Source organism: Cucumis melo, chromosome 4 (assembly GCF_025177605.1).
Source record: "Cucumis melo cultivar AY chromosome 4, USDA_Cmelo_AY_1.0, whole genome shotgun sequence".
NCBI classification, from domain to species: Eukaryota; Viridiplantae; Streptophyta; class Magnoliopsida; order Cucurbitales; family Cucurbitaceae; genus Cucumis; species Cucumis melo.
The window spans coordinates 30,068,822-30,082,893 of record NC_066860.1 but is presented as its reverse complement, the minus strand read 5'-3'; the positions used below and the strand labels follow the sequence as shown (position 1 = coordinate 30,082,893).

General features: G+C 32.2%; 2 protein-coding genes across 3 annotated transcripts; both read right to left on the bottom strand.

Annotated features, from left to right (window-relative positions):
• Window positions 1-3,228: 3,228 nt before the first annotated feature.
• Window positions 3,229-8,446, bottom strand: LOC103486894 (uncharacterized). Of its 2 annotated transcripts, none has more exons than XM_008445050.3 (10): window positions 8,238-8,446; window positions 7,303-7,493; window positions 7,148-7,213; window positions 6,895-7,000; window positions 6,594-6,636; window positions 6,426-6,498; window positions 5,893-5,980; window positions 4,491-4,547; window positions 4,338-4,416; window positions 3,229-3,565 (listed from the first exon to the last, which is right to left on the bottom strand). In XM_008445050.3, the coding sequence occupies exons 2-10, from the start codon at window positions 7,371-7,373 to the stop codon at window positions 3,552-3,554; spliced, it is 597 nt and encodes a 198-aa protein (XP_008443272.2). In that variant the 5' UTR covers window positions 7,374-7,493; window positions 8,238-8,446; the 3' UTR covers window positions 3,229-3,551. The 2 variants fall into 2 exon arrangements, with proteins under 2 accessions (XP_008443272.2, XP_008443271.2); XM_008445049.3 differs by having other exon boundaries at window positions 7,303-7,490; window positions 8,238-8,445.
• A 2,480-nt stretch (window positions 8,447-10,926) lies between these two features.
• On the bottom strand, window positions 10,927-14,072 carry LOC103486893 (protein STRICTOSIDINE SYNTHASE-LIKE 2). Its single transcript, XM_008445048.3, has 3 exons — window positions 13,741-14,072; window positions 11,951-12,241; window positions 10,927-11,768 (listed from the first exon to the last, which is right to left on the bottom strand). Exons 1-3 carry the CDS (start codon window positions 14,013-14,015, stop codon window positions 11,195-11,197), a joined length of 1,140 nt encoding a protein of 379 aa, XP_008443270.2. The 5' UTR covers window positions 14,016-14,072; the 3' UTR covers window positions 10,927-11,194.

Here is a 14,072-nt window from a genome sequence, read left to right as displayed (position 1 = left end):
ATTGCACTTTCAATATTTTTGTAAGTGCAATTTTTTTATTTAAAAAAACATTGTTAAAAATATCATTTTAGACGGTGATTGTACTTTTAGTCAATCTTAAATTTAGTATTTACGATCGGTTTTTCTCTTTTCTTATTTTTTTATATAAAAAAGGAGAATTTAAACTAACAATCTATTGACTCCGAACGTATTTACATGCAACGTCTTGTTATACTTTGTAAAAATTCGATAACACGACTCAATTTTTCTTAAAAAAATGACATTTCAAAAAGACAATTTTACCCCTACTAGGCGCAGTTATCATGATTCTCATCTTATCATTAAAGTTGAATAGATAGTGAAGTGTGAGCAATTTGAAAATGGAAAACACCGGCAAATGAAATGTGGCCATGGGATTTAAAATTGAAAGATTAGAAGGACCAAATAGCAAATGACAAAGGAAAAGAAAAAAAAGAGCAAATTTTGTGGCTAAGGGAAGAAGGAAGAGGCAATTAAACATTTACTATTCTCTTCATTCAAAAACACTTTGAGAAATGTGACCAACAAACACACAAAATTGACCATTTAACAAACAAAAATGGGCCTCAAATGTTTTATATGCACAAATTCAAATTGCCCCACTTTTCCTTTCAAGTAACTCAATAATAAGTGAAGTGAGGTTTTTGAGATAAAGATACTCATGCATTTGTGACCACATATATCTATAACCTTTGCTTTCATCTACACAAATCCCTTTTCTAGTATCTTTTGAATATAGTACGATGGTTGTAGAGTAGGTTTAGAAGTGATTTTAAAATTGTTATAAATCTTTTTTTTTTTTTTACATGTTTAAAATTGCTCATGGATTTGTAATCATTCGAAATCAATTTGATGTTTGAATATAGGCTTTGAAGCATGATTATGTACCGTCGATATTGATTTTGAATATGTAAAAGTAGTTTTAATTGTTTTAACGAAAAAATCTGTTCGAATGTGTTTGGTTTAACTTTTTTAAGTATTTAATTTTGAAAATATGTCATTATTGGTATTTGACAACAACTCAAAAATAGCCTGAAAAATACTTTCAAAGTGTGTTTTTTAAACTTTTTTTTTTATCTAAAATGTTTAAATGATAATTAAAAAATCTTTTCGGTTTTTTTTCCTCTAGTTAATTCAAGCATACTCTTTAATAATTTAAAATTAACTTTATACTTCTTATATCATCAAAATTGATTTTAAATGTATGTTTATAAGTAATTTAATCATGTTAAAATCACTCGTAAATACACTTTTAGTCCTAATTAATTTGCATCCAAATAGTTTTAACTTGTCTACATGTAAAGTTATAAAACTTGGACTGGAAGCAAAAGACAGTAAGAGAGTGAGGTCATGATAGAGATAAATGCAAGAACAAAGCAGCTTAACTTTAGGTGAATCAGTCAAAAGGTTAAATAATATTCCATAGAGATTTTATTGACATATGATTTACTAATGATTATGGTGAAATTATGATACGAAAAGATCAAGATATGACAACAATGACACTCAACCTTCGTATAGATAGTTACTTTTGTAACGAATTATGACATTTTTCTGCATTTTCTGTGACCTGACTATGTCATTCATGCATGCTTTAAATGCGAAAGTTGTCTTCACAAACTAATGTGAAGTTCCTAAACTCAACCTTTTAGGATGCATGTGAAAGTTGCTCTCATAAATCAACATGGGGTTCTTTCAACATACTTTGTTCTTACTCACATGCATCCTATGAAAATTTCCAAAAGGTCATCCAATTATTAGGATCACTCTACCCTAAGCACGCTTAACTTTGAAGTTCCTATGATTTAATTTCTTAAAGGGAATGTACACCTTGTTCGTATAGATAGTAACTTTCATTTACTCAAGATCTCTTTCATTTATATGTGATATTGATTAATTCATCTCCTCCTAAATTCAAGATGATACAACTTTTTTTTAATGTACAATTGAGATAGAGGGGTTCGAACAACAATCCTCATGATGCTACTAACAAACACATAGGTCAGTATAACTATGCTGGATTTGGCATTCAGGGGTCTACTTTATTGATTATACTTGGCAGCTATTTTGATGTTGATGAATTTGGTGGGATGAGAACCACAAGTAACAACCCAAAAACACAGCTACGATACTATTTTCCTTGAGCCAAATGCTTTGAAACTGTCAAAGTTTGTTCAGGGACCATGGGAATTATTTTCTACTCTTTAATTTTGACTTTTAGGTTATATTTATATTGAGTCGTGATCTTGTGATACTTTTAACTTATGGTGGAGAAGCTAGTCAATATAAATTATCAACCATATACAATATGTGATTGAGATTCATTCAAACAAACAACTCGTACCCTAGTAGCTTATCGACATATTATTAATTGAATCTAACTATATGGTATAGTGCGAATTTAAATAGTAGAGTCTAGTGATAGTATGGTCTCTAAAGGATGTCTCACTTTTATAATTTTTAGTAAAAGAAAATACATACAATTTTGTTAACAAATCAACCTTTCATTACATCTCTCACGTCATTTTTACTTTAAAGAATGATAATCAAAATCTTCATTCTTGTTGATTATGTTTATTAAAATGCATAAATTGAATCAATGGTTGAGATCTGACACTAATTTTATCGATTCTAATACTCATTTCTTATTTGTTGAGTTATACTATATTGTTATTGATTACTTCACGTTCTTACCCTTTCTTTCTTATCCATAAATAAGACAGATTTTTTTTAGAAAAAAAAGGAACCACTTATTTTCACTTTGTTTTCTCTTATTGTGACTACTAATTATTTTTCTTCGATATTTTTTAAAGTTCTTTGTTAACAGGTCTTCCATTTTGTTAAAAGAAGCCAATGATATATTAACAAAAGCTGTTCAGGTGGTCTAGAATTTTAAGAGGGTGTTTGATAGCTCATAATTGGATAAGCTCTTTAAGTGATTTAGTACTTTAAGAGGGTATTTGATGGCTCAATTTTTTGTAATAATTCAAAATCTATGTTTGAATTGATGGCTGATTACAATTACAAAATTTATTCCATTTCAAGAGTTCAAACATCCCCTAATGTAAAAAGCAATTCTCATTGTGAACATAGCAACATGCAAGACAGTAGTGATTCTCATGATTAATTGTGTTTACATAATGTTTTCTTTTTTAATTAGCTTTTTTATAATATAATAAAAATGTTGATTCACATCTTATGACAGAGACATCAACATATCAACCAAAATTTAATACCATAGTTGTAGTACAACAAATGATCATACGCATCTCAACAACCCAGAAGTAGGGAGAAGCATTTTTTTTTCTTCTTTAGAGGGTACATAAACTATACGTAAAAAGAAAATCAAATAATTGTAGAAATGAGGGACAACAGAAAGAAACAGATCCTAAAGCCAAAAGAAATTTACATGATACCAATGCCTACTAATATTTTCTTTTAATTTAATTTTCTCTTGGGAAAAGTTGGTTGGAGGTCAGGGGAAAAACCTCTTCAAGAATTTTTTTTTTGTCCATCACTGTGAAGTCCCACAATTACATCCTTGGAGCTGCATTCACAATAAATTTAAAATTAAAACAGATGTCCAAAATATTATTAACTCAAAATAATTTTCATGGGGATTCTTACTTTTGAAAATTTCAAAAGAATGTACTTAATAGTTGAAATGTTAAAAATAATAAACACTCATGTAATATGATCAATTATTTGATCAAAGTTTTGTTCAGAATGAAAGAATATAACACTACAAGCCCACAAAAAGGGAGCTAACTAAAGAAACTAAAAAAGATGCTCTCTCCAATTATTTCATCACATAGAATCTACCAAAATATGAACATCTTTGAAACCCTATCAACACATCTTATTATTCCTCTCCAACGTCCCCACAAAACTCACTAGGTGAGAAGTTTTGACAATAGAAACCCAAAGAGAGACTGTAACTTCTCCCATGCCATCAACTTACTCTAGAAACCATAATCTGGTTTCCCCCTTTCCAAGTGTCATTTAGTTAAATAAACCTATTGCCAAGAAATTCCAGCTTTCTTCACTAAGCTTGGAGATACCAAGGCCACAATATCCCACTAAAATGGAAGATGGACAAAAGTAAGATGCTTTCTGTAACATGTCGAAAGACCAAATGCTTCCCTAGAAGTATATCTCATGGAAAGCATCATGAACAAAAAGATGGTGGTAACATTCTTATGCTCTATCAAAGTGTCCATTCATTTTCACCACCGAAGGACCTTTTATGAATTCAATCCAATGACCTAACAAGAACTAAAATAAAATTGTTTATATGGATTAGACATGTTGTAGCCTACCTCCTCCAATTGTTGCCTCAGGCAACCGCTCAATCGAATACTGATGTCGAGTTATATACATGATGGGTACGCCAGGAATCTGCAAGAAAATAGGCGAGTTACTACATCTAAATCCAACATTGTGCGTTCCCAACTATTGTGATCTGATCATACCTTGCGAATCCTACGCTTCAAATCTCTATCACAAGTAGCAACGATATAACACTTATGCTGCACAAAAAGAAAGCTTCTGTTAAAAATAATAAAATAATAAAAAAGGGTGAAAAGGCAGGATGTAGGCCACTATCTCTACTTCAACTTTACAACACATTCATCCTTTTCTTTTAATAGTATTTATCTAATAGAATGTGAGAGCTTGGTCCCCCATTCCTCCAAAAACTTAATACATTGTTTTTTTATCCTTGTTAGATATGTACAAATATAATAAACCGTACCATAAGCCTAGTAATTAAATATCTGCTACTTTCTTTATGAATATCAGCAGTAAGAAGATAACTAAGATTTAAACTAGTTTACAGTGTATTATTCTATATTTAATGGTGGAAAAACATTTTTAACTTTCCCCTTTTTCTAACCAGGATTCACATGCTACGGTGCCTACAACGTGTGCAAATACTGACAACTGGCCCATGTAAGTTTCCCCCACATATCCATCATATTGAAAATTACTGTGGAAAAATAGTTTCAGTATCTGAAGTGAGCAGCGAGGAAGCCGAACATAAAGACAGCGGAGAAGGATGACCAGTCAATTAAGGATCCTTTAGAATCTGATCTCAATACCTTGTTTCAGATAGAGGAGGATCATTTCCTTCACAAGCTCAGCACTGTGAGATTCCATATCACTTGAAGTCCATTGTTGAGAAATGTGGAATTATTTTGGTATGAGCTATGTTAGTGGATCATGAGAGATTTGAGTCATTTGACGGATGCTTCTATTATTTTGGCCCTCTAAAGTTCTTCCCGAATATTGTGGTTCTAGTCACTCGCTCAAAGATTTAAGAACTACTTAGGAGGCATATTTTTTCAACAAGCTGTTTGGCAATTTGCTCTCTTGGTGTTCTCCAATCCATTTTGAAGTTTTTAGTCTGCAATCTTCAGCTGTTTTTGGGCTTCTAGTGGAAATTTTTTTAAGTTTTTTTTGTTCTTATTTTTCCTCTGTTTTGCTTGGGGTTTCGCTTATGTTGCTTTTGTTTGTTCAATTCGTCTGTACTTTTATTTGTGCTCCCTCTTTTCACTCTTAGCCTATTCTCATGTATTTTGAGGATTAGTCTCTTTTATTAATACATTTAAGAAAGAGGCTCATATCCGTTTAAAAAAAGTGATCTATGACCCAGATTCAAGCATATATAGAAGAAAAATTAAGTAAACAAAGCTACGAATAGAACACTTCCAAAATTACAAGTTGCCCCCAACTTTCCTTACATATAAGAAATAAGGAATATATATCATCTGTTAAGTATTAAGAATGTCAACCATCTAAAACGAAATTAAATATGAAATTGGAACAACTGTGGTCAACGAACATCATAATATGCAAGAATCCTTCAGTTCTCACCTGAGTCACCCTTTCAACAAGGCAATCGTCAGCATAGGTTCCTTTATGAGTACAGGGTAGTCTCTCAAATCGTGGGTCCTTAGCTATTCTGCTCAAGCCCAAAAAATAGTAAACAATACCAACTTGAAAGATACAAAAGAATGAAACAAGCAGTAGTCTTCAAAAAAATATACAGATTTAAAGAAGTAACAAGAAAGAGAACACCAAGGAAAAACCAAGAATATGGTATTGTGGAGTCATACCCCATGAAATTAAATTAAAAGCTTATATTATTTCTTTCCAATCCAAATACTAAAATTTTCATAACCTTTAATCGATTATTTGATGTTGTTGAATTCCCCCACACACCCCCCCCCCCCCCAAACAACAACAAAATTGAAGATGGACATGAAGAGAAAAATACAAACTCGTGCATACTGCACAATGTCAACCAACTCCAGAAGATTCTGAACGTGAACTTACATAGGTATAGTACCAGAAAATGGGAGCATAGATAATTCATCTTCTAATAGACAAATGAAACATAAATTTACCTAAGAGCAACACGATACTTCTGACCTAATCGCTCAAGCTCAGCCATCACGCAGTCTGTTATACAAGGAGTGCCTAAAACATGATCACAAATAAGCATCCATGTCCACAAAGAATACCACTTCTCGAATATTGAATTCTAATACATTTCCTGTCAATGTACGACTTACATTTAGCATATAGACAGTCCATCATTCCCTTCTCCAAGTCCAACTGCAATTAAAAAGGAGAGAATAAACCACTTCAATCATCAAGTAGAAAGAAATTTTATCCTTAATTTTACCTGCATGATGTAGTGCTTTCTCATCATTATGAAATTTGACAAGAGAAACTCCACCAGTTTACAAATAAAATTACATATATATTTCAAATTATCCACAAAAATATTCATAATAAAATGGACTTCGCATTTCCATAGAAATCACACAGTGATAATATACTATATTCTCATTAAAATTGTAAAGCACTCACTTTGTTTTGAATGGAGAAATTGATGAAATTTGTATCCACCAAGACCCGATAAGGTGGCCCCAATGCAGTGTTGTGCTTGAAGAAAAGTGCCGAAGGAACATTTGGACTGAATTAACAGAAATATAAGTATGTATTTGTCACAGACAACACCAACAGTAGAAAACAAATCTTAAGCCCAGACAACAAAGTTAGAAACTGTTAATTTGTTACGGAAAGATAAATTAGAAAATAGTCAGCTCAAGAAGTTCCTTACACATTTCTTGGGAGGTTTTCTTTCGTAAGATCTTTTCTTTTTGGATTCAAGACCTCTTGCTTGTAGCTAAGATGAGTAGCAAAAAACATAAACAAAAAAGATTTTTAAAAAAGGTAGATAAAGCTGAGATCGAAAAGAAACAACAGAAGGCATACTTTTTAATGGCTTTAGAGGTGACCATCTTCTTCATGACTGCAAACTTGGGTCCTTTCTTGGCCCTCCCCATCTCGTTGATTGAAAGAAAAAAAATTGAAGTTGTGCCACCAAATGGCTGTCTAAATTCTCTCGCTTACTCGGGTGCAATTTCAATGCTTTAAAGCTTAGAAGAGGACTTGCTCACTATCTGCTACATTGGTAACGAGGAAACAACTTAATCATTTATATGAATACCAAAATCTCAACAGCACAATCAAAAAGTAATATATTTGCACCATTTTCCACATAACTCGTGCATACCACACATGTTAACACATGACATATTGAGTTCAAATATAAAAGTATTGACGAAAAAGTAATAAATTGTTTCAAGCGCCCAACAGATGCATCCCTTGTTTCAAAGAGGAGACCGAACCTAAACAGTGGTAACTCTAAGGATTCCTGGGGGGGGGGGGGAGGGGGGGGGGGGGGGGGGGGGGGGGGGGGGGAATAGAGATGGCTCCTACATTACCCATGTACTCAATTTCTCCATCAAAACTTTTTTTGTTCCTTCATAATATTTCCATGAAACTTACATTAAATCCTTTCAATTTTTAACATATGTCCATTTTACCAGAATATTTTCTATAACTTCAACAAAAAGAAAAAAAAAAGCCCTTCACTCCAATGATAATACAAGTATAAACAAGGGTGAAGTTGTTTGGTAAATCAAAATTCCTCAACAAGTTAAGGATTAAAAGAGAGTTTCATAAGAGGATAGATTACTCAGACTAGTCCTCTGATAAATAAAGAAGGGAGATGCTAGAAAAATTCATGGTCGGAGAAACAAGGCAATTTCCAGCAGAAACATAAGAGACGTTCAGATTATCAAAGCCTTTATAGAAAGACATAGACAACAAATCAATAGACCAAAGATTAGGAAATCAGGGTAAACCTGTTCGAGAGAGGCTGGGACGACACGAGCAGAGAAAAGACGGCAACGGAAACGGCGGCAGTAGCACTGAACGGGAGAGAGGGGGCGGCGACAATGTGCTGCTGAAAGGGAGGAAGAGACGGAGTGAAGAAGAAGAAGAAGGACGTGTGGTGGAGCACGTGAGAGTAGAGGACGATGATGGAGGTTAGGGTTTTGTCACTCTCTATTGTTGTATTTATTCTTTTATTACCTCTTAAATTATTTTATGTATCAAAACTTTTCCGAATATTTTACACTATAATAAAATATCAGAATTTAAAATAGTAATCTATCGATTAATAGACATAATATTTATTTTATTTTTTAAATATTTTATTTTATTTATTATATTTTAAAATAATCTGATTTTAAATTTACGAAAAATTGTTAAAAAATAAAATATTTGACAAAATATTTATATTTCATATAAATATTGGTTTTCTTGACTAGAAAGTAAAAAAAAAATTTTAATTAAAATAAAATGAAATAATTGAGGGAGGGTTCAATGGTTTTCATCAAACACTAACAGTAACAATAACAAGAGCAGTAAGATAACCGTTATCACAAGCAATATAATTAATTATATTTATGCTTTTCAAACCTATTACAATTCGTCCATGTATAGAATCTTAAATTTTATTCTGATTACACCGACTTTGATTTGATAAAGTGGTTTTATTTTTAAATTTTAGAGTATTAAGTTTTACTCCTATCTACATTTTTACTATTGGTTTTCTTATTGAATATTTAGTTTCAACATATTCCATTGATTAATCTAAAAGAATTGTACTTGATTAAGTTTTCATTATCTTTTGTCATTCATAATCAATTCAATGGAGAGAAATTTTTCTTCTCTGTTTCAGTGGTCAAAGTTGCTTAAACAAGAAACCTATTGATCTTAATTATAAATGAAAAATATGTGTATACATTCCTCGGAGATACTCATTATTCTTTTTATTATTATTATTGTTGTTATCCAAATTTGAAAGTTAATGATTTGATTTAACCTAGTAATTGTTGAACTATAAAATTATAACCAATCTCAAATAGCATCTTCAAGTGTTGCATTTGCTAATCTAAATCGTTCTTCTTCCATTGATTAGGAGTCCCTCGATCGTTTCTTTTAGGTTTTTTCTTTCTTTGTAGTTGTCAAATGTTAATCGATAACTTTAATTTGACTTAGATGATTGATATTTGGTAGCCATTCAACTATTCTTCTTATTATATAAAATTTTCTTTAAAATAAGAAGACATAAAAATAAGACTGTACTTAAATATAATAACTCAAACTAGAATCAAAATAGTAATAAAACCAAAGTATAAGTGAAAAAGGTATATGTTTATATAATAATTCATTCAATACAAAAGAAAAAAGAAAAAAAAGACCTCCCATATGACATTACTTTATTCAAACGGTGATCGACATTTTCATTGTTTGAGAATATAAGAGGGAGGAGGAAGAAACGCCATGGAAGTTGAAGCTCCAACCATCTTCTTTTCGATGGCCACAGACGACAAAGACAATGCTTTCTCCAACCGCTCGACTTCTCGATCATCTTCAACGGTTTTGCTCAATGGCTTGGCGGCGATTTGAGCGAAATGAGGCTGTGCGGAACGAGGGTAGTAGAAATCTGTAGGAAAGAAGTTGCATGGCATTCCGGCCATGGTTGCTTGGATTAAGTTTAAGTGTGTGTATTGTATATATATATATACATATGTGTAAAAGAAAGGGATAGAGATGGGATATATATAGAGGTAGAGCCACACTTTCCTTTGTTAATTAAGTTTGTTATTATGATCAACTCATTTGTTTTTCCCTATTAGGAAAAGGAAAAAGGAATGAGTAGTTTTGTTTTTCTCTCACTCTTTTAATCAAATTTCGTATATTCCTTTTTAAAAGGAAATTCGATATATATAGATATTCTACTAAATAAATAAATAGATTTTTATAATTTAAACTTGTTTCTACTAAAATCTAATGTTTTTGGGATATATTATATATAGACACATTATCTTATAAAATTATTAATGGTACTATATTGATATTGAAAAAAAAAAGACAATATTATACCTTATTTCTAATTAAAATGTTGTTTTAATAAATAAGGTTTGTGAATTTGTAATTAAAACCTAACTTGATCATCTAGGGACCGATGATAAACACCACAACATCTTTAAAGTCTATGTCAATTGCACAGATATTCACCGATAGAGAATAACTTTTTTTGATAATTTAACTCGAATGTGATTTCATACAATATGTGAACCACTGCTTCTAAATGGATAGCAAATTTCATATTTTTTTCTAGCTCCAACCTCAAATATGGTGTGTGCGTGTGGGAATTGGGTGCCCTCGAACTCATCCTCCAACCGAGACAAAAGGTTACTCTCACGAGGCCCTCAAGCCTACAGTGTTCACATAGGCAAAATACCACTCGAGCCTTAGATTGGATATTGCAATCTCGTATATTACCTTTCGTGTCATGTTTGAGCTAAAAAATGGTAAATTTAGTTTGAATCTTTTAAGTCCAAATCTACCTCTTACAATAACAATAATAGAAAATCATCTTATGACTTCCCAAAATGGAAAGTTGTAAACTTTCTTTTATTCAGATGGTTGGTTGATGTCAGCAAAGAAAAACAATTTTTAAAAGATGGAAACAATGGAACATCCCTCAAATTTGGTAATTTATTTATAAGTTTCTGATACGTCAATTACATTTGAGCTGCAACCTCTACATTATTTATTGAAACAGAAAATAGAGAATGAAAGAAAAAATTCGCAATGTAAATTAACTTCTTTTAAAAAAGAGTTCAACAAAGTAAAGTGTTAGAATCTATTGTATACCTTAGTTAACTTGTAATCGTTGAACTATACCCAAATTGACAGTTAAATCAAAGATCGAATGAATCGTGTTATTGTTTAATTATTTTTTTTTTCACATCTTAATCTTAGCAGCAAAAGGAGTATTAATAGAGCCAATCCAAACAACACCATCCTCTCTTTCTTCCACTTCAGAAAAAGACTTCCATTTCAAATCTCCTCTACCTTCAATAATCTCCATTACTTCACCTTCTTCACCGACTCTCATTCCAATCCCCCCATTCTTTATCCATTTTCCTAAAAATGAATGAACTTTATCTATATCCAAAGGTAGCTTCAATAGCACCTTCCCTATCCAAGGGTAAGATAATATCAACCTCAACGATCCCCGTTTTCTCGAGTGAATTCCGACCCAAAACCCACCTCGACGACTCGCTTTTATGTTGTCTGGGAAGCCAGGGAGCTCAGCGATTACGTCGTAGCTCCCGGCTTTTGCGGTCTTTAGCCAGTACTTGAGAATCCTGCACTTGGTCGTCTCGGCGAGTAGAAGGAAGTCGCCGTTTTTGCTTAGTGAAACTCCATTTGGAAATGAAAGGTTTGCTAAGAGAAGGGAGAGTTGTTTCGTTTTTGGATCATATTTCATTAGCCTTCCTGTATTGTCTCCACTTAATACTGAAGATGCAAAGTTCCTGCCAAAAAGAAAAATCTTTGATAGTTTGGTCAGTGTATGTGAATTTTCTAGCCAATGATCAACAACTTACCCACTGCAGCCTTCAAAGAAGGTACGTAGGTCGAATGTTTTGTTTTGGCGACGACTAGTTTAGTTTAGAGACTATACATGAGACTTGACGAAAGCGAGAGAAAGAACTACCTTCTTTGATAGTGAGAAGAGCTATCAGTGAAATAGACAACTCCAGAGAATTGATCGATGTCCAAACCATTAGCAAAGGTTAATGAATCAAACCCCCGAAGTTGATCGTCCCGCGTCTGAAGATCAAGCCTTTCCGCCAAACCGCCATTAGAGCCAACTCGAAGCAATCCCATGTATGCATCAGCAATGTACAACTGATCGCCATTGCCACTGTCTTTGAATTTGAGGCCTAATGGCCTCCCACATCTCTCTTCTCTTTCCTCCCTTCTCTCTCTTTCTTCACAACCTGTTCTGTTAATTTTAATTTTTCATTTAGTTTAATTAACCATTAAAATTACGAATTTAATTTTTAAACTTTGTTTTTCGACATTGATAGCGGCATTAAAGTTTATATACTAATAACAAATTAAGTAGAGCAAATTTATAAAATTTAAGAAATTTCATATAATTAGAACCCAACAATGTAGTAGGAAATATCACCACATAAAAATGTGTGATGAACCAAGAAAAATGACAAAACAGCAGACCCCAACTTTACACGTGGAGCTCATGCAAAACGGACCGATCAAGAACAGAGGCCAAAATCGTAATAATTTAATATTTCTTTATGAAATCCATCCCTCATTTGTTAATTTAATATTTTCTTTTTCCACTAATCAAAATCAAATCAAATATTATTATATTTTCATTAATGTTAGATTCCTTTGCTATTCTATGAAAAGCTGTTTCTACTTTGACATTTCAGCCTAATAAAAAATAAAATTAAACCCTAAACCTCTTTTAATTTTCATGAAATAATAATAAACATTTATATTTCCGGACAAAATTTATCAATCATAGATGCACTAGCAAGAGCCAACAACCACATTTTTTTTGTTCAAAGGTACTCTCACACAAAATTATAATTAATTTCAAAATTATTAGTATGGAACCAATAATTCACTTCATAATCTTATCCTTACCTAATAGATTTTAGAAAAAATATCCTTTCTAATTTCTACCCTAAAGGTTGTATCAGTAACTAAATTTTGTATTAATTAAAACCTTAAACTAATGGTTTATAAATCTTGGAGTGAAAATAATAATTCATTTCAGTTAAAAAAATTCCTAGAATAATTCTTGTACGTGAACTTCATCCCATTGTACTGTTCATTTTATACAAACAGAGTTGGATCATGGATGAGTCTCAAAAGAAAGTCTACCAAAATGTTTAAATTGATTTAAAAACAAAAGTTTAATTTATACGATTATAAATTTCATATTGAACATTTTTCAATCCAACATGATGCAAATTGACAGGCTTACAAAAATTATTTTTTCACAATGTTAAAGTCCGAAAATCGAACCTGAACCTCAAATGTGATTGGTCTAAGTTTTAATTGTGTTGATCTGTTATATTAGGTTTGAAAATTGTTGTGGAACACTCGATGGTTAATAAATAAAATAAATTCAATTAGAACATGATCAATGTGAGCTAATATAGTATCAATCTTTTACTTTTAGAGAAGAACGCATATGAAAAGAAAATTAGAAATTTTAAAAAGAAAAACATTGAAAAGAAGGACCCATGTGTTGTCTAAGCAAAAATAAGAGAAATCTTTCAACAAAAAGAAAAGAATTAAAAATACTGATCACGATTCTAAACATAATAATTTAATTGGACAACGAAATTCTACAAATATATATATACACACACAAATAAAATGAAATAAACTCAAACATGCATTTGATTAAATAATTAGAAGAACGAAAAAAAAATATAAAAATGAAAAACAGAGAGTTGAAATTACCTGTTTGAAGAAGTAACGGCGAAATCAATCCAGGTTTGTTGTTGGGGCAGCCATTTGATAATTCGGCCGTCGGAGATGCCAGTGTAAGGTCCGCCGCCGGAACTGTCGAAGGCGAAGCTCTCCGGCCCAACGGCACCGTCAATCGGCACGTATTCCGTATTCCAATGATCGAAATTAGCCTCCGGCGGCGGCGGCGAAAATCTGGTGATGTTGATGGCGAGTAGGGCGAGGAGGGCGGAGACGGCGGTTGCGTTGAGGCAGAAATTGAAGTTCATTGCTCTTGCAATGAGAGAGAGAGAGAGAGAGAGAGAGAGAGGGAAAAAGAATTTGAG